Source organism: Momordica charantia (assembly GCF_013281855.1).
Source record: "Momordica charantia cultivar OHB3-1 chromosome 3 unlocalized genomic scaffold, Mcharantia_2.0 BLBB01000003.1, whole genome shotgun sequence".
NCBI classification, from domain to species: domain Eukaryota; kingdom Viridiplantae; phylum Streptophyta; class Magnoliopsida; order Cucurbitales; family Cucurbitaceae; genus Momordica; species Momordica charantia.
This window is the reverse complement of record NW_028275161.1, coordinates 20,919,957-20,946,002: the sequence shown is the minus strand read 5'-3', so window position 1 is coordinate 20,946,002 and position 26,046 is coordinate 20,919,957. Positions and strand designations below refer to the sequence as shown.

Here is a 26,046-nt window from a genome sequence, read left to right as displayed (position 1 = left end):
AACTTTTAGAGAGAGGTAAATTTTTAAGGAGATAAATTTAGACAGTAAAAGATTTTAGAACTAGAAAGAAATTTGTTAGAAAAAGAATATTTCAAATAAAGGAAAAAGAAAATTGAGCATCAGATTTTTTTCCCAAATAGAAATATGTTTCTTAGAACTACCCTATTATAAATTTATTTAGAATTTCAAAAACATTTTTAGAGTAAAATAAAAAAAAATTGAATTTGTTACGCAACAGACATATTTTTCAAAAACAAAAAATAGAAAACGAAAGGTTATTTATTTATAAACAATTATATAATTTGAGACGAATTAAGGGCGTTGGTCCGTGTTTTAGGTCCGTCCGTGGACGGGAGGGAATCAATGGTGAGTGATTACTGATTAGTGGAATAGTGGAGCACTGTTGGTTAAGCGCACAGAGCCAAATTGGGTTCATAAATGAGATTTGTTTTTGGTTAGAAGAGAGTATCTTCCTGAAGATACGCAAATCTATCGAAACAAAACTCCACACCCACCCACCAATTTGATTCCAATCCAACCAAACCCATCCACTAGTCCATTTTGTTTGATACCATAAACCCAATTTGCCTAAAAAATTGTCACTTTTCCCCTTCGAAAAGTTTGTACGCTTTTCAATCCTGTTTGATATTTAAAAGAAATTTTTTATCTAATAATTTAATGGTGAATCTTACCATTTTTTTAAGGTTAATCTATGCTCACTACAGATTAGGGACAACTAATTCAAATATAGCTTAATGAATAATACAGCACTGATTCTTAATCTTTTTTAAAAAAGAAAGATTATCTAAAAACCTGCATTTGTAATGGTAGGTTGAAGATGCCCATATTGAAAAAAAACTGCAGAGACGAACTTAAATATTGGGTTTGGGTTGCTATTAAAGTTTGTGGGTTAGCCAAATGTCAACTATATTTGTAATGAGAGATATTAAGAAGAAGATGGGGCTTTGTAATGCTATATTTGGATGGGCGTAGATGGGGCATTTTATTTTCATAATTAACAAATATTCAAATGGGCCTCTTATATCGGGCTTCTTGAGCCATCCAGTATTATCGGCCCGATTACAGGACTGCAGGCTTACGTGTTCTGTGAATTGCCACAAAGGGCCGGCCCAAGAAATACCTACTGTACATAATTACAGAAGCCCGAGCTAAATTTGCTCTGATATATAATCCCAGAAAATAGGTAGTAAACATATATATTATTTATATACACATTAAAATTTTATCAGTCTTAATAAATTATATTGAGCATCACGGAAAAGCATATATCATCGATCAAAGAGTCAAACGTTAAAATTTCTCATCTTCATGATTAGTTCTTAAAAGTTATTGGGAAATGTCTAGTATTTTAATTAACTCATCCATGCAATTTGCAACTTAAATTTTGATTTGATTTGTTTAATTAAATTAACAAATTGGAAGGATAAAAGATAGCAAGTTGCTTTAAGTTTTCATTAATTACACAAAGTGCATTATATCTAAACACGATAGCGTCAAACTTCAATTATTTGGACATGTAAAAAATAGAGGGTTGGAAAAATTATAACATGAATGTGTTATTTCCCAATCAGACTTTCCATGTATATAATGATACAATATTACGAATAATTTCATTATAATTTTTTATTTAATTATTATTAAGAAGTTTCATGATTTGACGCCATATTTACGAAATCGCGCATCTGAATCAAACGACGTTGTTCTGTATTTCTTTTGTCAACCCCGAGTCTCTCTCCCCCTCCGCCCAACTGTATAGGCTCTGAATATCTCTGGGTTATTTTCTCGAGAAAATCTAGCGCCGAGAAAAATTGGGCGAATTTTACGACTGCAGCTCAATTACTTTGCATTAATTCTGTAAACAGAAATGGATCGGCGGCGACCTGCTAGTCCAGTTTACACCAGGCAGTGGAGTGGTGGCTCGAGCAGCACAGGATCGTCCTCTCCCGCGATGTCGCCGGCTCATCCTCAGTCTCGATTGGGTGCGTCTTCCACCATCAAGCGCGCCCAGAATGTTGCCGCCAAGAAGGCTGCTCAGCGTTTGGCACAGGTCATGGCCTCGCAGGCCCCGGAGGAGGAGGACGACGAAGACGATGATCTCAGCTTTCGATTCGGTGCCCCACCGCCTCCTCCTACTCACTCGTCTTATCCAAGTGTTGTGAATAGTAACAATACCAATTCGTTTCATACGATTTCGGGTCCCAGGATTAATAGATCTCCTTCCCCCGCGGTAATTTCGGGTATCCCTGGTTCTTCTGATTTAATTAGCTGACTGGTTGATGTCAATTCTCATTACACTTCATCATTATAGATAGGTAGTTGAATCGAGCTTTTTCATTCTCTACCTTCTTTTTTATCATGGATTTTAAGATCTCTGTACTAGCCAGCTTGGCTTGTTTTCGATTCTTCTAGGATACAGTAAAGATTATGATCATTCCTGCGCGGAGAATTTTCAGGCGTTTTGAATTGTATTAGCATTAGCATGTGGTTCACTATCTAACGGGAAGGCGATTGGAATTTCTGGTGTTTTGATTAGTTAGGTCGGAATTTCGTAGAGCATGTTCCTACAGTTCGATCCACATCAACTGGTAGATCATCGATGTCCGTGCGTTCTACCCAGATTGTACCACCGAGTAGAACTTCACTCAGAACTCCAGTCTCCATACCTCCAATTGATCCTCCTTCTAATAGAGGTGGAGATAGAAGGTTGTTATAACATGCAACATCTTGTTTTCTCGAATATTTGTGTATAATGGGGCTTATGACACTGGGGGTAGTGTGATTTCTTATTTCCACTTTTGCTCAATTCCAGAATCGAATTTCTTATTGTGATTTTTGTCAGGTTTACACCAGATATTGGACAGGTCAACTCCAAAGATGAAGGAGATCGGCGGGAAGCTTCTGCACTACGTGATGAGGTATAGCACTATAAATGTAGAGATCAATTTGTTCCTCTTGCACTAGATACATGGACCCTCCATTGGATTGGAGGAAGCTATTTCCTCGGTGTACTAACTGGTCTTTTGTTCTATGGAATCACACCACAATTTTTTAGTCAAATGCACTGAATCTGACTTTGGTATTTTTTCAGCTTGACATGCTACAAGAAGAGAATGAGAATATACTTGAAAAGGTCTGCTCACTGTTTCCCAGAAAGCTTAGGAGTATCAGTTTCCACAATATCATTTTTTTTATTGAGATTTGTGCTTGATTTTATTGGACAGCTTCGACAAGCAGAAGAAAGACGGGAAGAAGCAGAGGCTAGAGCTAGAATGCTGGAGAAGCAGGTATTAGTTAACTTGTTTGTTTTTATTGTTCCTATAGTTTAGTTTTGATGATAGGTTGATTGAAAACTGAGAAAAAAAACAAATAAATCACAGTGCATCAATATAGAGATATGTCTGTACTCTGTAATTTAGTGGTCATTAGATTGTTCTTCCATTATAATATGAAGTACAGTGTGCTGTTTTTTCTTTTATTGGTTGGGAAAGCAAGAGAGGCAATATGTGTGCATGACTGCACAGATCTTGAGATGTGATCGGGTAGTTATTTTTCAACTCCTGTGTAGCTAGCAGTTCACTCAATTGAATCAAACTTTGGGTTTTGTTGCAAGCTTTTCACATTCCTGTCTTCAACAATTTTGCTCACCAATATTTTTTATTTTTATATTAATACTTTCATAGGTTGCTACTCTTGGAGAGGGTGTATCCTTGGAAGCTAAATTATTAAGCAGGTATGTTTGCATCTTGTAGCAATTGCCATTTCTTTATGAATTTTTTGAGGTCTTATTGTTTTACATAATTTATTTGCAGGAAAGAAGCAGCCTTGCGTCAAAGAGAGGTTTGTTGAGATTGTAACTGCATGCAGCATGTGGAATAGGTTTTAAGGGATTGAGTCATTTGTATTTTGTTGGTCTCTACATTACTAATCCTAGTTCTAGTAAATGGGCCAAGTTGACATTTGCTATATTATGGGCATATTTTTTGTCGTTCTATTCTGACTATTATTCATACAGGCTGCACTTAAGGCTGCCAAACCAACCAAGGATAGTAGAGATGAAGAAATTGCTGCCCTTCGTTCAGAAATTGAGGTAAAGATCAGTATATCTATTTACACAACTAGTTGAGTGTTGTCGATCTGTGTCCTGACTCCTGGTTCAGATGTATAACGTTGTCATTATTTTATCAGAACTTAAAAGGTGAGTCGTCAGAAGCTACAGAACAACTCCGAGAAGCAGAGTCTGAAGCAAAGTCTCTTCGTGTAATGACACAGAGAATGATTTTGACCCAAGAAGAGATGGTTAGTGTTTAGCTACAGAACCAATATCTCCGGTCAGCTGTAAAGTTCTCTTTCAAACATATTTTCTTTTCTTTTTTTCCCTCTAGGAGGAGGTTGTTCTGAAGAGGTGTTGGCTTGCTCGCTACTGGGGCTTAGCTGTTCAATATGGTAAGGAATATTTTCTAGTTTATAAATGCCCCATAGCATGCTTAAGTTGTGTGCTTTCTTAAAGGTTCGTTTTTTTTAATTATTTTTATTTTTATTTTTATCGGGCTGGGTCTATGGTTGGTAACAGTAAAACTCCGTATGTTAGGAAGTTCAAATGACACAGAAAATATGAAATTAAAAAGGAACTTGGTGAAATATTTTGAATTTCAGAGCCACTTTTGAAAGATTGTTTCTAGTAAGGGTGAGAAATGGCAGTAAGACTTCTTTTTGGAAAGATGTTTAGGTAGGTAATATAATAAACCATTGGCTGCTTGTTTTCTGAAAATCTTTGAAATTTCAGAAAATACAGAGGTGTCTATTTTTTAAGCATATAAGGAAAATTCAAAATCATTGAAAGTCTTTGTAAAAGGAACCACAAGGGAAGAGGCAGTGGGTGAATTTGGTGGTCTTTTACTGCTGGTCGGGGTGGTTCAATTACTGAAAAAGAAGACAAAAGAAAGTGGGTGTTGGATGCAGCTGGTCCTTTAGTAGTTCTTTGTTTAAAGCATTGGTAGGTGGTGTGTTTCTGTCCAATAATTTTGCATATGCTGCGTGGAAACTTAAGTCTTCCAGTAAAGTTAATATTCTGGTATGGTTAATATATTTCGAAGGCTGAAACTCCTCTGAGAAACTCTGAAGAAGGTGCCCTTATCTGGAAGACTGGGTACTCTGCCCAAGCTAGTGTAGTTTTTGTTTGAAAGCAGAAGAGAAACTAAATAAGTTGTCCTTTCATTGTTCTTATAGCAGAAAAATCTGGGTATCATTATTTGAAGGATTCAAGTGTGCATGTTTTTATTTTGTAATCCAGTCTTCTGGGTTCTTTTGTATATTTCATATCACCAATAAAATATTCATTTTTTACCCCAAAAAAAAAAAAAAGATTCAAGTGTGCATGGCCCATTGACCTGGGAGTGAAAAAATATTGTTCCTTCTTATGCTTGGTGGTATTCGGTTTGAAAAAGAAGGCTGGTTTAACAATGTCAAAACTATTTTATTGCTGCTTTTTCTAGTTCTTGTTGGGAAGATTCTTTTAACAATTTTTGGGTTGTTCTCTGATATGGTGCTTTTTTTCTTTACTTTTAAGGAAGTTGAGAGACTATTATATTGTAACTTTTTCAAATATCAATGATTTTTTTTTCTTTAAGAAAACCAGTAAAACTCTGTATGATTTTTTCCCCTTGTACTCCTGTAGGTTGAATTTGGTCATGGATTGTTGAACGTCTTTGTACCTAAGATTGTGGGGAAAGAGATGACTCGTTTCTTTCCCAAGAATTTTTGAGTGCCATCGTTTAATATCTTCCTTTGCCTTTCTCTCTCTCTCTCTCTCTCTTCACTTTTTTTGTAAGTTTTTTAATAATGTTACATCTGAGCTACTTGTGTATGCTGCAAGAATTTGTCTCCTGCAGGTTCATAGTGTTCTTTTTTGGTCTCTCTTCTCTGATTTCCTTATTTCCAGGCATATGTTCGGATATAGCAATCTCAAAACACGAGTATTGGTCTTCGTTAGCTCCTTTGCCATTTGAAGTTGTCATTTCTGCAGGACAAAAGGCTAAGGAGGAGCCTGAAGGTTGATTCAACTCTAGGCTCCAGTTGTTTATTATCATGTATCTACTTTTTGATAGCTGGGAGACGGAGCTGCTCCCCTATACCTAGGGGCATCCGCGCCCACCCCAAGTTATCATGTATCTACTTATATCCTTAAAAAAATAATATTGGATATGCCATGTTTCAGGTCGAAATGATCTAGATAGGAGTAAGCTCATCCAGGATTTAAGTGATCTATCTGGGGAAGGAAATATCGAGAGTATGCTTTCAGTTGAAATGGGATTGAGAGAATTAACATCTCTAAAGGTTTTTTTTTTCCTCAAAATTTGTTATTATCAGTCTCCTCCATCCCCCCTTCCCCCTTTCTTTATCCTTTTTGGGTGTATAAAAACTTTAATTTTTTCCTATGATAGCTGTCCACTTCGTAAATAAATAATTATATTATCTACTACGTACTTTTGTGTTTTTTTCCCTTGATTTTAGACGCGAATGGTTAGCTCTTTGCCTTGACATTCTGCCTTGTTATTCTTGCTGTTACTGATATGCCCTTATGTTAATCTTTTTCTCAGAGTTTTTCATTTTTTGAAATTTCCAGGTTGAAGATGCAACAGTGCTTGCATTGGCGCAACATAGACGACTAAGTTTGATTCATCAATCAGGTAGTCCAGCTTTTTATCCCACTTTCTGTGTAGTGTTCTATTGGCCTCCAAACGTTTTGAACGATTGCATTTGCAGTCAATTAAGATATTTTGAAGATTAATTATTTTTTATGCACTCCTCTCAATTAATCATCAGATGTATTATTACTTTGAAAAATTAGAGCTTTGTCCTCTTTTATATGTTGATCTTAAAGTGAATGGATTATCCTTATGTGTGAACTTGATCATTGACTTAAAAGCGACTCGTTTTAGAATTTTAACTTCAAAAATTATTTCTCGAAGAGCTTCAAGAGTTGTCTGACTTGCAATGATTAAAAATTGAAGATTGAATTGAATCTTAATAGGAATGTGTTGCTTATTTATTTATTTACTTTTAATAACAGATTCAAAAGCACCTGCTGATCCGAAGTTTTCTGAGGCTTTTGGTAAGTTGACTATTGTACCCTATACACCGCACTCATTAGATGTTTTAAGGGATCAAAAGCCTAGCTAGATCCTTGTATTTCGTTACTCTATTTTATGGTTGGTGGGGGAGGATAAGGGTATAGGACGTGGTTGACTTGATAGAGAAAGTTCAAGTGTGGCTATAATGCATTAACGAGAGGCAGACTCTTTGTCAAGTGCTTTGTGACTTATCAATTTGGCTCTAATCTTTGTCAAGGCAGACTCTCTTTCACAACATAGTTTCTCTTTATTTTGCAAATATTTCTCTCGCTGGTCTCATTCTTACATTTTCTTTCACTTTTTAGTTTTTAATGGTTGTCATTTTAGTAATTTGTAAGTGTTAGGAATATTTTTGAAGTAAATAGTAATCTAAAATATATATCAGAAACAAGTATTTCATTGATGTATGAAATAACCAAAAAGCTATAATGGCTAATTACAATAAAGCCCGCCAATTATAGGTTAGGGCAGATAGGGAGTAGTTGTTGAAGGGGGTAATAACATTTACACCATCCAAGGGCTAAAACAATAACCCTATAAAAAAAACTTCAAAAGGGAGAAGTGTGTCGTTGAAAATCCGATTATTCCTTTCCAACCAAATGCTCCAAATGAAGGCACGAACTATCTGTTCCCATAGTAGACCCTTTTCCTTCCTAAAAGGGTGACCGGTCAAAAGAGAATTTAGGAAGATGGAGGGAGTGTTGTGCTGTACAGTGTGCCAACCCGAAGGTCCCAAGTATTCTATTCCAAAAGTTGGTAGCGAAATCACAATGGATAAAGAGGTGACCCGGTGGTTCAGGGTCTTTGTAGCATAGGTGACAACAATTCGGAGAGAGGTGCCCAATGTAAAAAAAAATACTTTTTAATTTGATCCGAAAGGCTTTTAAAATATTAGAACTGAACAATCAAGTAATTTATTATTAAGTACTCAAACACTCCTTGGCCTTGGCCTCAGACTCTAGGATCGATACAAGAACAGGAAGATGTTCAATAACAACATTTTGACATTCTTATTTGAAAGTACATGATTTTAACATTTTTCACATGTGCACACACAACAAGAATAAGAAGAAAGAAAAGGAAACGAGGAGTGCAAGTTCAGCTTACGAGTTGTGAATCTTTTATTTAATGGTTGAACTCCCCTCTTTGCAGAACTAAGTGATGCTGAAGCTGAAGATGTTCTTTTCAAAGAGGTAGTTTTATCTATTCCATCTTTTTTGCTGGTCATGAGGATTATTTAGTTTTGTGCTAAGTGAACCTCTCTCTCTCTCTCTTTGAGAATTTCACTACTCCATTATATCTCTTTTGGTATTTTCACTACGCCATTATGTTTTTTTTTTTTAAATTCTCTCAGGAGTCTGTCCTTACATTACATATTATCATATGCAAACATGACTTATAGAATATGTAAATTGTATGTTAAATTTTTTGTGCACTGTTTAACAAGTTTACAATCCCATTACATATCAGTATCTTGACATCCTTAACAAGTTGTCCCTATGGAAAAATCTGTCGATCATCTTTCAATAAGTCATGTTTGCATACGAGTAAGACCTGCAAATTTTTAGCTTTAAAATTGATGGAGTTTGAACATTTATGTAGGCTTGGCTTACGTACTTCTGGCGAAGAGCCAAGGCATATGGTGTGGAGGAGGATGTTGCAGATGAGCGGCTTCAGTTTTGGATCAGTCGTATTGGACAGCCTCCGACTTCACACGATGCTGTGGACGGTATGTACTTATTTTCCGTTATTGCTGTTTCTTCGCTTTGATATCATTGAATTTATTCACATGTTCCATTGCTCTTCTAGGCTTGTAATGCATAAATTTATTATTTCAGTTCTTATCCTGGTATCTTTAAGAATTAGTTTGCTTATCAGTCATGTGTAACTAATGACCTTTCTTCAGAAAATTTCGTAAAATATAACTAACCATTCACACTAATGAAAAGAAGTCAGGTTCTTATCCTTAAAAAGGAAGCGACCCCTATCGAACTTCTTGTTTAGAGCTGTCTCCAACCATCTCATTTGGTGATCTAATGATCATAAATTAATAAAAAAAAAAATCAACCAATGCTCTAGTCATGAATATATCATATATGGAAACCAACATAGGTGGTTCATTGGTCCAAAGGGACTAGGGTTAATTAAGAGGAAATGAGTTCAAATCCCATGACGGCCACCTACCTTAGGAATTAGTATTTCCTATGTGTTTCCCGATACTAAATGTTGTAGGGTCGACGGTTGCCCCATGAGATTAGTCGAAGTGTGCGTAAGCTGGTCCAGACACTCATGGATATAAAAAAATATATCATATATAGAATTGGATATAGATGTAATTTGTTTGTCTATAAGCCTCAATTTCTCGGTTTCTGTTATCTGAGATGAAACTTAAACACTATTGCACAACTATATACAAGTTACTGTTAATTATAGGGGAGGAGAAAAAAAATAGAGAATACATAAACAACTGAGTTTCATTCTATTCATCAAGTTGAGATACAAACTTAAAAACCTATTTATATTAATATAATCCTAAATCATAATTCAAATAATATAATCTAAACTATATCTTATTCAAATAACATAATCTAATAATATAATTTAACACTTAGAACTTCATGGAACAGCTTAAAAGTTCTTGTTTTCCCCCCCTTTGGCAGTTGAACGAGGTCTTATAGAGCTCAGAAAGCTGGGAATAGAACAACAGCTTTGGGAGGCATCTAGAAAGGAAATCGATCAATCTTCTGCATTCTCACTCAGTAATCACAAATCTGCAAGGGAATTAGGCACCGTATCCTGAAAGACCACCGGATCTATACGTGTACTCAAATGTCAGTTTTTTGCAACAAAATTTCTCCTCCACCTTTCTACTTTTAGCCTGTTTGCCAGAGTTGCACATTTATTTTCTTTCCTTGTGCCGTTTGATATTCTGTTACATCCCCTCAACTGAGAGTTTATAGTGAAAGTGTTATTTTAGAATGCCTTGTATGATAGATAGACTTCATATCAATTCTTTCACCTAAAAGTTCAATTATTTTTTTCCCAGCTTCATGTCTCCATTCCGATTAAAGTCTCCAGTCTCTGTTTTTTTCCTTTATAAACATATGAATGGTAAGAGAACTCGTCCAAGTTCCCTAATTTACTTATTTTTCTTCTTCATTACTGCCGTCATTTAGCTAATCTGAGATAGTTTTTATTGCATATATTATCGCTAATCTGCAATTATTGAACTCAAAAGGAAAAAAAAACCCGCCGTTTCTCTCTCCTTGGGGAAGGCTCTGAAAGGTTCGTTTTCAACATTCTGCTCTGTATCCTATGAAATTCAAAACAATCCGATTAAAGAAAGTCTATTTTTAGTCCAAAAGAAATGATGGGAGTTATTCAACAACATTTCTGTTTCTCATCTCAACATTGTGGTGACGCAATACTATACTAGTTTGGGTTGACCATAAATTTTAACAAAATCTAGTAAGCAGATACATTTATTGGCGTAGGATAGATGATTTAACCAAAGCACGACTTTACAAGAGATTATTTAGGAATCAATTAGTTTAACGAATTCCTGCTCCTATCCATAAAAATCTATATCATCATCCCTTGTATTGAATGTGCCAAGTGTCTAACTTTAGTAGTCTGTTCATGTATGATATTAACCATCATTAATCATGCAGAGAAGACCAAGGCAAGACAGCCACAGGCACAGCAGAGACTGAGAGCAATATTTTTTTTAGCAATTTGTAGATGCGTCATTTTCAGAGAAGAAGGCGTTGGTATATAATGAAGCCAAAGTATTTAATATTTGCAAAGTGGGGACTGTTCTCTAAGGCCCTTTGGCTTTGGCAATGGCTGCTCTCTCTCTCTCTCTCTCTATCCAATGCCCAACTTCTTCACGAGGTTGCTCCAGTAATATTAATGACGCCCTTAAGTCTGCACCCTCATTTACTATTCTTTGTCGCCCTCTCTTTCAGCTGCGCCTCCGATCCTCAAATTTTGAATCTGGCTTCTACCTTGTGGCCTATTATTAACCCATAAGCCCCCACTTACGTACTTGCAGAAACTCAGAAATGGCATTAAATTACCGCTATATACTCCACCATACTGGTCTCTGTGTGTGGAGTTTTGATGGGGTTTTGTTACTTTTTAAAGAAGTATTCAATTGTTTTTGTTTTTGCTTTAGAGGGCCATATATGGCTGAATCCTGAAAAGGGCGTGGAGGGGAAGAAGGTAATTGAAAATGGAGGGTCTTGATTTGGGGAGTAGTTGCGGTGAAAACTATGGGTTCACGAGATGCATGGGCTTACATTATTATGTCATCCATCTACTAAATATTATTCCCTGCTTTGGAGGATTATCTATAGCCCCCCCCCCCCCCCCCCCCCCCCCCCCCCCCCCCCCCCCTCTCTAGAATCTTGTCTTCTTCTAACTTAAGCTTCTGTAATTTCAGGTTGCAGAAGGAGAAATTAAGGACATGTAAAACACTGTTCCTCTGTTGGTCATGCGTGACACTGAATTAAAGGAAGCCATGCCACAGAGTTGGGAGTGGCTGTTTAATTAACAATGTTTCTTTCCGTTTTATCAGAGATGGGGTGTTGCCAACAATGGATGCTAGCCTTAGATTAAGCTGATTACAGCAAAAATTTGAAGCTTTATGTGCATTTATTAATGTCATTTTTCTTTTTCTAATCATGTGATTAATTGACCAACTTAATGTCATATAACTTGTTAGATAGAGACATCTGATTTTTTCAACCTTTCAACTTGTAAGGTGGTTACTAATACTTGAAACAGTCGGGTAATTCTCAACTTAAATGACATTTGAATTTAGTGTGTTACATGTTAATTATACGACCTCGTTATTTTGAAATATTTCCCAATTATACACTTAACAATCTTGAGTTAACAAACTAAATAAAAGCTAAGGTTCTTTAGAAGAGCTTTTTAAAAGCAATTTTAAAGTTTTTTTTTTTGTTAAATTAGAAAATTGATCCTAGATTTTAATTTTAATTTGATTTCTACCGTTTTAAAAGTAACAATTTAACCCTATGATTTTAAAAGTTTCAATTTAGCCCATTATTTTTTTGTTAAACCTCATAAATTTTACTACATTGGCTCACTTTTTTATGTGGCAATGATATAATTTTTTATATTATGCTAATTGAGTTAGTTACCTATATTATATTATGGTTAAATGCTAGGTAAAAAGTAGAAAGAAATAGATGATTTTTTCATATAGACCTAAGAGATAATTTATAGATAATTAATGAAATCTAATCAAATTGAAGTGCTCTTAAACTTATATAGGACCAAATTGAAATAAAGTCTAAATCATAGGGAGTAAATTGAAATAGGATCAAATTTATAATCTAAATTTTCTTTTTTATATTTACATTAAGTTATATATTATAAACTTTTCTTTTAGTCTTGGTACTTCCAAACATATTTTATTACAGTACATGAAATTTCAAACATCTAAATTAAATAGTGTAGTTCCAATAAACCTTAAAATTAGTTTATATTACTTGCAAAGAATGAAAGTGATAATATTATTTTTATTTATTATACAATTTTTGGAATCAATATCACGTACCATTACTAATATATCATTTTCTTATTTACAGTATTACAAATATATTATCTAGAAATTATGTTTTTTTTTTCTGAGTACAACTGAATTTGACGGATTTAAATACAAGTAGTCCCAAAGTACATTTTTGATTTTATCCTTTCAAGATTTCAAAAAAATTTGAAAGTATTGAAATAATATGTTATTGAAAAGAGCATCTGTATTTCTCAAAAAATATCCAATGAAAAAACAATTAACTTGGAAAATACTACTCGGCGCTCGCGGAAGCATACAGAGAAATAGAACGACATAAGTAAGACGAACACTTTAAAGAACAAAATTGTTTGTTTCGCCAAATAAATCGTAAGAAAAAACAAAAAAAAAGGCCTTCTTCTCCGCCCTTTCGCCTCACTTCTGACAACAAAGCCAAATTAACGAAAAGGCAAAACTTTATTTAAAAATCTGAAGAAAAAAAAAAAGAGAGTAAAAAGATAATGCCCTTTTTCTTCTGCAACCTTCCTCGTTTCTTCAATTCTCCATCTCCTTCTTTAACTCTCTCTCCTCTCTCGTTTTCCTCTCCACCTCACTGCAGTTATCTCTTTCTGTCAGTTTTCCCCATTTCTTTTCCCATTCCCAAGAAACCCCACTGAGAAAAATTACTCAGAATTCGATTTTAAGCCTTGTGGTCATGCTTTCCAGAGTTGGGAACGTCGTTTGGATGGAAAATCGAGAGGACGAAGACTCGAATTCATGGACTAAAACCAATAACGCCACCACCAACGGCGAGAACCCTCTCAATCCCGGCAATTGTGTTCTTATGGAGAATAAGGACGAAATGAGCTCTCTCTCCACCTTCAAATCCATGCTCGAGGTTGAAGACGACTGGTGCATCACTGGAAACTCCCTCCATAACCACGGCGACATCAATGACATTACCTTCTCAGATAATCTGTTGCTTCCCACTGGAGATTCTTCCTCTTCTTGTTCCCCTTCTTCCTCTGTGTTCAACAACATCGACCCATCTCAATTGCGATTCTTTTTACCCCCGAATCGGGCTCTGTCTTCGCTCCACAAGGTCATTTCTAACAACCCTTTAGAGCACGGCTTCGATTTGGGGGCAGAGGTTGGATTTCTTGACGTCCAAGCTTCGAATGCTTCGGCTCTGCTCAACAATGGAGGTGGGTTATTAACTGGGTTTACTGATTTAAGCCCAACTAGCCATATGAACACTCCTAATTTGTGCTTAGGCTCTCAATTAACAGCCCCGAACGTGCCCCAATTGTCTGAAAATTGTTCGGGGCTAGCGGGATTTCAGAGTTTCGATGAGAATTTGGGGAATGCTCTGCTTCTGAATCGGTCTAAGCTGTTGAGACCACTTGAATCTTTTCCCTCGGTGGGAGCGCAGCCGACTCTTTTCCAGAAGAGGGCGGCTCTTAGGAAAAATTTGGCCGATAATGGAAGCAATTTGGGGGTTCTGAGCCCCGACGGCGGCTGGTTTTCCAACAGGATTGAAGGGAAAAATGAAGTGGGGGATGAAAATGGGAAGAAGAGAAAAATGATTTATGCAGACGATTTGCAAGATACAAGCATCGACACATCCCATTTCAATTACGATTCCGACGACTTTACTGAGAACAATAATAACACTAAGTTGGATGAGAATGGTAGAAACGCCGGCAACACCTCGAACGCGAACAGTACGGTGACCGGCGGCGGCGACCAGAAGGGGAAGAAGAAAGGACTTCCGGCGAAGAATTTGATGGCTGAGAGGCGCCGGAGGAAGAAGCTCAATGATAGGCTCTACATGCTGAGGTCCGTTGTTCCCAAAATCAGCAAAGTGAGTAAGAATTTCTCCGCACAAATCTTCTCTCTCATTTTTATATTTCACGTGATATTTCAGATTCACAAGTTCTTAAGGAGAGAACATCCCCTGTTTCTCTAAACCAAAAGTCTCGTTTTTTTTCTTTCAACTGTTCCAAAATGGTTTGAATTCATATGAATGAGTGGAAGTGTGTTCTCATTCCATGTCTTGGTAGTTTTACAATTTATCAATGGAGATAGATTTGTGAATATTAAGGACTTGAATTTTTAAGTCCACTAGTTTTAGAATCCAATTATTTTATATTGCTTTCCAATTTCCACGCAGAGGAACACTCTATAGTTCTTGGATTTGAATTGTTTTTCTTTTTTTCTGCCTCATCTTCCTCGATTAACTAACGTTTATAATAGACTTGAAGTATTTATCTAATTTTAGTTCCATAAATATTGATACAGTATCAAAGTCAAAAAATACTTAAACGAACATATTCAATCAAGATCGATAAACCAAAAAAGAGCCACGAGTGCGAGTGAGACTGAGTCATTTGGATTCTCACTTTGAATTTTTAACTTGGGTTTCTAGTACAAGTGGTGCGCTTCTTCTAAGAGCACTCTATGTGTTCTTTTTCAATCTATTTTTAGAATCTTTCACCAATTTAATTTTACAGCATTTTTAGTGGGTTAAAGGCACTTTCTACTGTGCTTTAAATTTTTTACCATTTTTACAAAAATCACTTTTAGTCCTGGCCTGGCAAACACACACCAAGTGTTAGATGTTAGTGTCATTGATTTGTCCTCTTTCTTTTGGACCTATATACAAATGGAATTTTCCGAGAAGTTTGAAATTACATGTGACCGATCATGTATGTCAGAATTTTAGGGCTCGTTTGGTAACGTTCCCGTTTCTTGTTTCCCGTTTCTAATTTTCTTAAGAAATCTAACCATTTTACGACTAACTTTGTTTTTTGTTTATCCTCTTTTGGGAACATTCTCACAATTGTATAGAAATTTTAGGAACAACCAAAACAAGTTTCTCTTTTCTTGTTTCCATTTATAATTTGTTCCAAAATATAAATAAAAAGATTGTTTTATCATAATTGAATTCTTGGAGGTTGGAACCATGCAATACATTTTTATTTATTAAAAATAAAGAAACAGAAACGTTACTAAACGAGCCTTTAGATTCTAAAATTTTGAATCTGATAATATGTAGTAGCTGTTTCCTGGTGTAAAACTGTAAGAAAGTGCTCTTTAAGGTTCTCTGCTCTTTCTTTTCCCTCGTTTGCTTCATAAAGTAAAAATAACAATCTGTGATGGATATTTCCCTGTGGCATGACTAGATGGATAGGGCTTCAATTCTTGGGGATGCAATTGAATACTTGAAGGAACTACTGCAAAGGATCAATGACCTCCATAATGAGTTGGAATTTACCCCTTCTGGGACTGCGTTGACGCCGAGCACGAGCTTTCACCCCCTGACTCCGACTCCGCCGAGCCTCTCGAGTCGTATCAAGGAGGAGCTTTGTCCTAGCTCATTTCCCAGTCCTAGTGGCCAACCTGCAAGGGTAAATTCCTCATCTTGGGACAACTTTTCTTTGCCCTTCACATAGTTCTTGATCATTGCATTTGCATCTGTATTACTTGTTATAACCCTGTAACCTGAAGAGACTATTGATTATATTACCGTATTCATAGGTCGAAGTTCGGGTACGAGAAGGACGTGCAGTAAACATACACATGTTCTGCAGTCGTCGACCCGGCCTCCTGCTCTCCACAGTTAGGGCATTAGATAATCTTGGGTTGGACATCCAGCAAGCTGTGATTAGCTGCTTCAATGGTTTTGCTATGGACATTTTCCGAGCCGAGGTGAAATCCTGTTAGAAGTTGATGCATTTACTTACCCTTTGTCAAATTAACTTCAAAATATAATATTTTAAAACCAATTATTCCAAATAAAAAAGGAGTTTTAAAGTGTAAATTCAAACAGTCATAACCTTTCTTGTACCCTTTCAATTTACGAGAAATGACTAGACCTTTATGACTGATAAGTGTACATATTTTCAGCAATGCAGCGAAGGCCAGGATGTCCATCCTCAGCAGATAAAAGCAATACTATTGGATTCAGTTGGTTTCAATGGTGCGACATAGATTTCTGTGAGACAAGTAAATAATGCCTGTACTGTGAGAAACTCAACTATTTCAATCATATTTTACCTTGCACCTTTCCTAGATAACTCATGAGTTCTCTGTTGTTCATCAGGAAAATGACTCCATTGTTGGCTCGGAAGTAAAAACTTCCTGTTCGTAAAGAATTATGCACTGACTTGATGATGAGATTATTATCACAATTTTAAGTTCCGGTTTGTGTAGCTATTCCATGTTTCGAACTTGGGAATATTCGCAAAGGGTATTATGTTAGCAATTTTTCGAACATAATTTGATGGTCAACCTTATGAATCATCCACTTCTCGAAAAGACCAGATAATTTCAGTTGTGTTTTCATCTGTTTTTTTCAATCACAACCAACTTCATCCCTACCTCCTACTCAGTTTTCTTGGCTGGTTGAAAGAAGGATTATAGAGGACTGGCCATCGGGCAGGACCATCCGAAATTCAACTCGAGATAATATATGGGCAGAACTACGCTATTTATATTTACACCATGCACATGCTCATTATCAAAATGTTGTGCGCTTAACTAAAAGTCAAAATCATAAAACTACATTGAGAATTTACAAAGAACAATTTATCGACGTTTTCAACTGTTCGGGATTCCAACTCTTTTCTTGTTCACAACGATAACCACCATTAAACAGTGAAACTCAACTCATGCTTCGTAAGTCTCAATCACCTAAAACTAACCAAAAGTTATGTTTCCTGCGTCTGAAACACTTGATGAATTTCCATGATGCACAAGCTTATCCCTTAAATCAGAGTAATACCCCATACGATGCAAAAATGGCATTAGTAAGTAGTACAACCCATAAACAGGAAGGAAATGACACGCAATGTCTACTATTGTCATTATTTAGTAATATTGGTATGTAACCTTGTTAGCCAGAGATCTGTCCAGTGGAAGTTGGGTTTATGCGTCATTAATATGCACTACACCTCTATCTCTGTCTTCCTTTTTCGATGCCTTTTTCCGCTTCCTCTCAGTTTGAGGTTCTTTTGTCTTTAGATCATTGCAGAAGGATGTTAATGAGGCAGCGAGATGCTCGTTTCTATGGGCTGAGACCAAAATGAAGCAGAAGTGAAGAAGTTCAAGCGATTAAATACTTCCTAGAAAGGTCTGCTGTGCTGCATATTGACTAAATATAACTAGACAGAAACAACAAAACTAACGAAAAAAAATTGGACTGCAAACTGAGGTTAGCATATATATTACAGAGCAGACAAATTTGGGAATAGGACAATCTAACCTGATAGTATGACGTCTTCCGTATTCACAGATTTCCTACCAGCATGTTGAGCAAATAACTCAAGGTCCTTTGCCAACTGTTCTGCTACACAAGTTACCAGTCCGTTATCTCAATGCAATACTTCAAGAACCATAAAAACAAATCAAACACAAATATGATCGAATTATCCTTTTCCTTGCTGCCTGATATGAAACTACAGTAGCAGATTAAACAAAACTGTGTTTTCCTGGTATAAATTATACTATTAGGCAGTTCATATGTTGGCCCTGTCCCTACAGACATAAGCATGTCCTATACCAAGGTATGAACTCAATGTATGGTTGAAACCTTATAGATCTACAAATCATTCCTGCGTATGATGAAAGAATACATTAATGTCTTTTAGCCAATGAATAAAGTATTCATCAGATACATAAAACAGACTTGAAGCCAATATATTAACATAACTTAATAATGTTTACAAGATTTAAGTATAAACAAAGAAACAGAAGGCAGCCAGAACTCTCCTTCTGATGGTATTCCTCGAGGTGAATTACAAAATTCAACTAATTGTTTAGCCCCTTTTTGGTTTGCAAGAGTGAAGAGTCTTACACCTCTTCTACCTGAGGTGTATATCTACCGAGGGGCATAGTGAGGTTAAGGCTTTTCACCTCACGTGATCATTGTATAGCGTAAGTCTCAAGCTAGAATGAATGGACATTTTTGGTCCCTCCTAAAAGGATTGATATTGATATTAACTATAAAAACATCTGATTAGAATCCAAAAGTATCTTGCAAAGTCATTCTCTAAGCTATCACATTAGTCTCTCATCATTTATTCTTTCCGCAACTCCTCTCCAGTCTTACACTTGAACAGAGTTGTGTGGTTTTCTTCCAACTAGGTCACACAATTTAACTACATAGCACAAAGAGGTGTCCAAAAAACCGAATGCATGATAAATAATAAGAAAATTTCAAACTGAAACCACATATAAACCGCCTAAAAATGATGGAAACACGGCTAGAAGAGAAGGGATGTTAAAGGAATTATCAATTAGGATACGTACATATAAAGCAAAATGCAATTATACTGACAAATGGTGAAATAGACAATTTCAATGATCTATCAATAATCCTGCTATTGGGTGTAGTCATGAAGGAAGAAAAACGACACAATTATCGACTTTCGCAAATCTGCAGGTTCCTAGAGTGATATTGCAGTCTCAAAAACGGTGAACGGCAGCAAAGAAAAGTAAACTAACTTGTATATTTGAACGCTAATTCAGCGACACAGGTCATCACGGGTTCAGAGATTTCCATGCCGTTTCTCTTCGCTGCAAAAGAAACCAACTATGGCATTCAATGAGCGAAGGATGTCTTTTTTCTTTTCATTGTCAATGAAGTTAATTAACCTTCAGCTTCAGCGATAGAAATGGTGGAGAGTCGGAATCGGTCGCTCAAGAGTTCGGTGGCGGTGTCGTCTTCCTCCCGCCCAGTTTCCATAGCAAAGCCTACACAGACCACGCACAGACTTCCCTCCAGAAATGAGCGATCCGGATTAAACGAACCGTTTTTACATTACTGTTTGAATTTTAGCTTCATTTTGGGACCAAAAATAAACTTCTTCTTAGTTAAATTTAAAATATATTTTTTAGTTAATTTTAACCTTACAAATTTCAATTTCAATTAAATTTGAAATATGAATAAGTAGCAAAATTAAAAATTGAATTTTACTTTTAAAAAATTAAAATTTATCCTAAACTTAAAAAGGAGCATCCATTTTTATTCTAAACTTTCAATTCTATCAAATTAAACCCTAAATTTAGATGGGTATTACAATTTTTTTTTTCAAAGTTTGTTAAACTCACTACTAATTTTAACGTAAAGTAAGACAAAAAATCTTTTAAAATTTACTGATTTTCTTAAAAAAAATCAATATCCAACTCTACTATTTGATAATTTATAAATAGATAAGAGATTTGTATCATTTCAAAAGTTGATTTCAATTTTATTCTATGTAATTGTTGACGTTAGTCCATTAAAGTATAAAGATTGCAATATTTATGTGAAGTCTAAGAAGATGGAAAGGGTTAGGATTAAAGTTTATAACAAATTTTCAAATGTAGAGGGTAAAATTGAATTTTTGTTTACATATGTTCAGGAAAATTCTCACTGAAAATATCTGCGACGTGTCACTTGCATGTAAATGATATTACTTCCACAAAAGAAATATATATATATATATATATATATATATATATTACTTCCCAGGAAAAAAAAAAGAAAAAGAAAAAATGGAAAGCAATGATATTACAGTTTTTTAGGTAGACAATCTCCCATGGACTCTACGATCATAGGGCCAGGGCGTGTAAAAAATTAAAAACAAAATTAAAAATTAATTTTTTAAGGAAGAAAAAAAGAGGCTAAACAAAAGAAGAAACCCATCGGACGCTCAGAGCCGCGGAGAATGGAGAAATGAACTAATTCTTATTACCAATATCAATGGAGGCGAAGAACATGGCGGAGGCCGCGGAAGAGAACGATGGAAGCAACAGCAAGGAAGAGCAAGAGGAGGCCTTGGTGGCTCTGATCGATCATCGTTGCCGTGAAGTCCAACATCTGAAGCAGCGCATCTCCTACTACACTTCACAGGTCTATCTCTCTTTTTAATTCACTTCTATTCCTTCGATTCTTGCTGTAACCTAAGACAAATTTGGGGTTTATCTGACTAGAAAGAGAAGACTTTAATTACAGAATTACTGCATTGATTGATGCATTTTATTCTCCCGTTTTCCTTTCGCAACTAACCCTCATTTCTTAAGCGTCTGCAGCTTGAAGAAGCAGAGAAGAGATTAAACGATTCAGAATCTAAATTGGCCCGGCTTCGACGCCAAAACAATGTGGTGTCATCAAAAGAGTCTCTGAAAAGTAGAGCGGTAAGTGTGAAAGTGGAGCAAACGTCAAGTATTCCTGTCCCTGTGAATGAAGGTAGCAAGCCCCAGTCGTTGTCGAAACCAGAGCTTGTAATTCCCGCTGTGGCTCCAATGATTTCCCAGAATAGTAAATTGGCCGGGAATGGAGTAAAGAGTTCAAATAGCTACAGGGTTCAATCCAGTCCTTCTCATTCTAAGAATGTAATTAAAGTTGAACAGGACAAAACTATTGGCAACTCTTCTCTTCGAGAAACTTCGAACAGTCTTGAAAGAGGGACAAAACGGAAGCTTGGTAGGATTCTCGTTGGTCGAATATTCTCTCTGTAGTTTCACTTTTCAGCTGCAACTTCATTAGGTTTATGGCTATGCATATATGATAGATCATACAAGAGTTCTTTCGTGATGACTGCTAACTTTGAACTCTTTATTTCAGAGCAGCAGGACAAGGAACATAAAGAGTTGGTCTCATTAATACGAAGCAGTGCATCACCCTCTCTAATCCGTTGCTTTGGGAGCAATCACATCTCCAGTCAGCATAAGAGAAAGTTGAGGAGTCTCATCTCATGCCCAGTTAATGAACAGCTATTTGTGACCAGGTAACTAACTACATAAAGATTGTATAGAATTTACCCACACAGAAAGACCGAAGAAACCTATACTTAAAACTATAACTGGCCGCTCCAGTACCTTAAAAGAAATTTATTGTCCCTTTTTAAGGCATGGTACCCGTCAAACGAGTAGGGAGAACGACACTTCTCTTCTTATGAAATCCTATTTTCTTCTCTCCAGTTCCTGCCAATTGTACAGTGATTAAGAAGATGATCTGAGTATACTTTCCAGCGTACTTAACACCCCAGATGAATGGGTTAAGATTAATTTAGGTTCCATATTGGACCACCATGATACATTTAATCTTAAAATTTCAACTTTGATTAGGCTTGCCGTTGATTTACTTTTCCTGCCTTCTAGGAAACGATGCAAATCCTAACTTTTCTTTTTGGAATTGAAACGTTTACGCTTTACAGTGCCCTGGATGGAGTAGTCAGCTTGTGGCAGTTACATTCCAAAGGGTGAGTGCTAGTTGTCTCCCAACTTATCCTAGATCGTATCATCTACTGGTATCATCTTTTAGAGCTGTAAGCTATGACCATTCTGGTTTAACTAAGAAATATTTGCCATGCCAATTGGTGAGTCTGGAACATTGTATTTATGAGAAGCCTCTTTCAATGAGCTGTCAATTTATCTTCTAATGTTTTGATCATGCCATTGTTGATTTCTATGGAATAAAAATTAATACGCATTAGTGCGAGTTTCTTGTGCAAGTTAAAATGATGCTCGTAGTTGATGGATGGTACAAATGCTCATTTGTTGCTTTGAGATATATAGTTAGAGTATGAGAAGGCTTTTTTAATGTGGATGTGGTTTCCTATTGGAGGAATGTATTTGTACGATGTTTTGTATTGCAATATGTGTGGTGAAATACCTTATCGCTCATCCCTTAAAGTATATCTATATGACGCACTTCTTGATATGTCTTCAGAACTAGAGTCTCTTCTTTATTGCATATGCGACATGATCTTTTCCAATTTCTACCCAAATATAGAGATGCTTAAGCGTGTTTGTTCCTCTCCTCTCATTCACTCCCTCAATCACAGGTCTGGTGCCTCTCTACTTAGTTCTGCTGACTGTGTATCTCCAAAGCAGAGGAGATGGCCGGAAGATATAGCCTGGCATCCAGAGGGCAATCGTTTATTTCTTGTTTACAGTGCTGATGGTGGGGACTTACAGGTGTCAATTATGAATCTGAACAAAAGTGAAGGGGTATGGTTTATATTAGAAATCAATGTTTACCTTTTAAATGCACTTCTCTGGTGAGATTATGATTTTAGATGTGAAGAAATGGGGGTGGAACTATATCTCCTTTCCAAGACAACTAAATTGTACCTTTTCATATTTAAAAGTCGGTGATTTGAGGTTTTTGTGACTAAAGTGAATTTTTATGTCTGTCCATTGACAGAAAGCACGTGTTACTTTCCTTGAGGATAAGCCCCACGTAAAGGGCATCATCAACAGCATAATTTTCTTGCCTTGGGATAATTCATCATTTGTCACTGGTGGTAGCGATCATGCTGTCATACAATGGAAAGAGAAAGATGGAGAGAACACATGGAAGCCAAAGGCATTGCACAGGAATCTGCACTCTTCAGCAGTCATGGGAGTTGCAGGGATGCAACAGAAACCCATCGTTCTTTCAGCAGGGGCAGACAAGAGAATTCTTGGGTTTGACGTAAATGTTGGAAGAACAGAGTACAGGCATCAGATAGAAAGTAAATGCATGAGTATATTGCCTAATCCGTGTGATTTTAACCTATTTATGGTTCAAACAGGGTGAGCTTTCTAATACTATCTGTTTGCTATGGAAAATAAACTGTCTTGTTTGTAAATGTAAGGTGATCCCACATTTCTTTACACGTCTATGTTTGGTTTGCTTAACACATATATGTGCTCTATTGTTTAATTAGTGGTGCATAAAGTTTTACATATTTACTACTAGCTGTTAAATAACAGAAAGCCTTATTCTAGACATAAAATTTGAAGTAAACATGTTTAGGCATTGTGATGAATTGCAACCCTTTTCCCAGAAGAAGTTACTTTCATTCATTAGTTCTAGGATGGGAACTGCAAATATGTTGGCACATATTTTTATAGCCTCTTCAGCATATTTGACTTGTGTAATGGTGGTATATTTAATATACTTTTATTAAAAGAAAAAAGTTTATAACAAAACTTGTGTAACTGTGTTAACCACAAGGGGAGAACAGAAAAGGAATGAGGAATCCCCCTAAATCTAATGGGAATTAGGGACAAGGATCCCACTTGGCTTGAGGAAATTCCTTGGACCACGTACTTAGTAGAGGGAAAAGATCTAGATAGGTCCCTAAAGTCTTGAAACGCCCTTCAATCTTTCAAAACACAATATTCATAGGGAGCCATGCCAGTGTTGGACCAAATAATTTTAGCTTGCTCTCATAAATGATGACCACAAAGAAGTTGGATGAGAACCAATACATTGTCTTTTGGGAAGCACCAATTGCACAAATGGCAGTATCATAAATAGCTACTATGGGTATGACCCATCTACCAGGATACTTTATACATAATTACAGATGTTTGGTATGAGATGTACCACAAGACCAATAAGTTGATTCATGACCTTGTTATTGATCTCTTGGCCCAAAAAAAAGTATAGGTTAGTGACTGAACAACTTTTCCCTACTTCTAGCACCAAAATACAGATTGGAAAAAAAGATGATTCTGGTCATATACAAAGAAGGCACCAACTTGGGGTTAAAGGATAGTTACGTTACGGATCCTTTGTTCCACTTTGTTGCAAGGTGTTCAATTGATCTTGGGCAAGTACTCACATGAAGAACTTCACTTTTTTTTGTTTTTTTAGGAATTTCAGCTTTCCAAATAGCCTTGATCATGCAATTCTGAATTATCAAATACTCCATCCATCTCAAAGAGACCCAAGAAATAAGATTTTCAGGTATAGGAGCTTCTATTGTTAAAAAAAAACCCACCTTTTAGAGTCTGAATAATGATTAAAATCATCTTGAAGTAATTCTGAGAGAATGTCCAGTCACTCACCTCCGATCATTGAGATTTCTTCTAAACTCAAGATTCCACCCTTGAATCTCCTTTGCCATCATTGATTGACAAAAATTTGCTAACATTCACGACTCTCCAGAGCCTCGGAGACAGTAGCCTCGAAGGACTTTCATGAACCCAAGGATCCTCCCATAACAAATTTTATAACCTTCATCCAACTTGCATTTGTAGCATATATCCCCTGTTGCAGGCTGTAGTTGAAAATGGCTTCTAGATTGGAAACGTTCTTATCCAACTGCCAGGGGCCAAAGGATGTTTGCTATGAATAACTTTCCTCCACAGAGCATTAGTTCCCAACATAAACCCCCAGCCACATTTAGCAAGAAGGGCAGTGTTCCACTTTTTGGAGCGGCCAATACCATGGCTTATTCTATCTATAAGCAAGGACAGGTTTGGCTAAGATGCATGGCATTACTTAGCTGTCCTGGAAAAAGCTTATAAGACTTGACTTTGAGTACCATATTGTGTGAGCTAAAGTTAGTATTCGAAACAAATTTTTACAAGGTATTGATTTGTTTTATAGATTTGATATTGCCTGATGAAAGCCCCTGCAAATATTTCTATCATTTGCTTCCATTGAATATAAACGTGGAGATTAAATTACTTTAGGTCTAGGCTGAAATATTATATCGATCATGCCAGAGGAGACATAAACAAGCATTTTGATTATATACTTGTATATTTTACGTGCAGAACTCCAGAAAAGCAGCTTCGGTTATATGATATCAGACTTAGGCAGACAGAACTACATGCCTTCGGGTGGAAGCAGGAAAGCAGTGAATCCCAGTCAGCATTGATAAATCAGGCTTGGTCCCCTGATGGTTTGTATTTGACATCTGGCTCTGCAGATCCTGTGATCCATCTGTTTGACATCAGGTACAATTTGCACAAGCCTTCCCAGTCTATAAAAGCTCATCAGAAACGAGTCTTCAAGGCAGTATGGCTCCAATCTCTCCCGCTTCTTATTTCCATATCTTCTGATCTGAACATTGGATTGCACAAAACAGCATGAAGTTCCCATCCACAATGTTCTTATTTGCCCATTGGACTTGTCTAGCCCCCCCCTTTTTTTTGTTTTTTGAAGGGAATAAATTTTTGTTCAAAGATGAGAAAATGAGTGCCATCCACTGAAGAAGAATGTTATTTTTGGGTAGTAAGAAGCGATATTGCAATGCTCAGTTAGTTGTCTTAGACGTTCCAAACGTGTAGTGCCTATTTTGAACATTGACAACCTGCTCGTGAATTGTTGTCATCTTTGTAATATCAAACAAGCATTCTTAAGCAACGGAAAGTGGAATGCCAATGCTTTCATATCATTGCATATGTTTGCATTGACATATATTTTACTGTTTTAAATTTGACATCATCTTTAGATTCCCACAGACCAACGTGCATTTGAGCTCATCTTAAGTAAACTCGATACACGATTAAAACTTGAAAATTTATGCCACTGTTCATTGAAAATTGAGAGTGAGTCGATTTGTGGAAGTATGTGGCTTGAATTCCCCC

General features: G+C 36.3%; 4 protein-coding genes across 15 annotated transcripts; 3 read left to right on the top strand and 1 right to left on the bottom strand.

Moving 5' to 3' along the window:
• The first annotated feature begins 1,700 nt into the window (after positions 1–1,700).
• LOC111008730 (coiled-coil protein) lies at positions 1,701–11,991 on the top strand. 8 transcript variants are annotated; one of them, XR_015789720.1, is made up of 20 exons: positions 1,701–2,248; positions 2,555–2,724; positions 2,861–2,936; positions 3,110–3,151; positions 3,243–3,305; positions 3,702–3,751; positions 3,831–3,858; positions 4,034–4,108; positions 4,207–4,317; positions 4,404–4,464; positions 5,960–6,070; positions 6,236–6,354; positions 6,644–6,707; positions 7,091–7,132; positions 8,304–8,344; positions 8,754–8,880; positions 9,812–9,982; positions 10,198–10,262; positions 10,390–10,436; positions 11,596–11,991. XR_015789720.1 is itself a non-coding variant. In XM_088121638.1 (18 exons), the coding sequence occupies exons 1-17, from the start codon at positions 1,886–1,888 to the stop codon at positions 9,949–9,951; spliced, it is 1,683 nt and encodes a 560-aa protein (XP_087977764.1). In that variant the 5' UTR covers positions 1,701–1,885; the 3' UTR covers positions 9,952–9,982; positions 11,596–11,991. The 8 variants fall into 8 exon arrangements, 3 of the variants coding, with proteins under 3 accessions (XP_087977764.1, XP_022137209.1, XP_022137208.1); XR_002601159.2 differs by lacking the exon at positions 11,596–11,991 and adding an exon at positions 10,823–11,524; XR_015789721.1 differs by lacking the exon at positions 10,390–10,436.
• Positions 11,992–13,178: 1,187 nt separating this feature from the next.
• LOC111008731 (transcription factor ICE1) lies at positions 13,179–17,034 on the top strand. 3 transcript variants are annotated; one of them, XM_022281521.2, is made up of 5 exons: positions 13,179–14,551; positions 15,873–16,097; positions 16,228–16,398; positions 16,597–16,708; positions 16,793–17,034. In XM_022281521.2, the coding sequence occupies exons 1-4, from the start codon at positions 13,403–13,405 to the stop codon at positions 16,678–16,680; spliced, it is 1,629 nt and encodes a 542-aa protein (XP_022137213.1). In that variant the 5' UTR covers positions 13,179–13,402; the 3' UTR covers positions 16,681–16,708; positions 16,793–17,034. The 3 variants fall into 3 exon arrangements, with proteins under 3 accessions (XP_022137213.1, XP_022137212.1, XP_022137211.1); XM_022281520.2 differs by having other exon boundaries at positions 16,597–16,713; XM_022281519.2 differs by having other exon boundaries at positions 13,180–14,551; positions 16,597–16,695.
• A 128-nt stretch (positions 17,035–17,162) lies between these two features.
• LOC111008732 (Histone superfamily protein) lies at positions 17,163–19,502 on the bottom strand. Of its 3 annotated transcripts, XM_022281523.2 has the most exons (5): positions 19,345–19,502; positions 19,195–19,266; positions 17,954–18,037; positions 17,581–17,762; positions 17,163–17,455 (listed from the first exon to the last, which is right to left on the bottom strand). In XM_022281523.2, exons 1-4 carry the CDS (start codon positions 19,433–19,435, stop codon positions 17,617–17,619), a joined length of 393 nt encoding a protein of 130 aa, XP_022137215.1. In that variant the 5' UTR covers positions 19,436–19,502; the 3' UTR covers positions 17,163–17,455; positions 17,581–17,616. The 3 variants fall into 3 exon arrangements, with proteins under 3 accessions (XP_022137215.1, XP_022137214.1, XP_087977902.1); XM_022281522.2 differs by having other exon boundaries at positions 17,163–17,762; XM_088121776.1 differs by having other exon boundaries at positions 17,163–17,762; positions 17,954–18,034.
• Positions 19,503–20,316: 814 nt separating this feature from the next.
• On the top strand, positions 20,317–25,893 carry LOC111008734 (transducin family protein / WD-40 repeat family protein). Its single transcript, XM_022281524.2, has 7 exons — positions 20,317–20,584; positions 20,764–21,157; positions 21,299–21,461; positions 21,891–21,935; positions 22,521–22,686; positions 22,883–23,253; positions 25,231–25,893. The coding sequence occupies exons 1-7, from the start codon at positions 20,435–20,437 to the stop codon at positions 25,547–25,549; spliced, it is 1,608 nt and encodes a 535-aa protein (XP_022137216.1). The 5' UTR covers positions 20,317–20,434; the 3' UTR covers positions 25,550–25,893.
• The last annotated feature ends 153 nt before the right edge of the window (positions 25,894–26,046 follow it).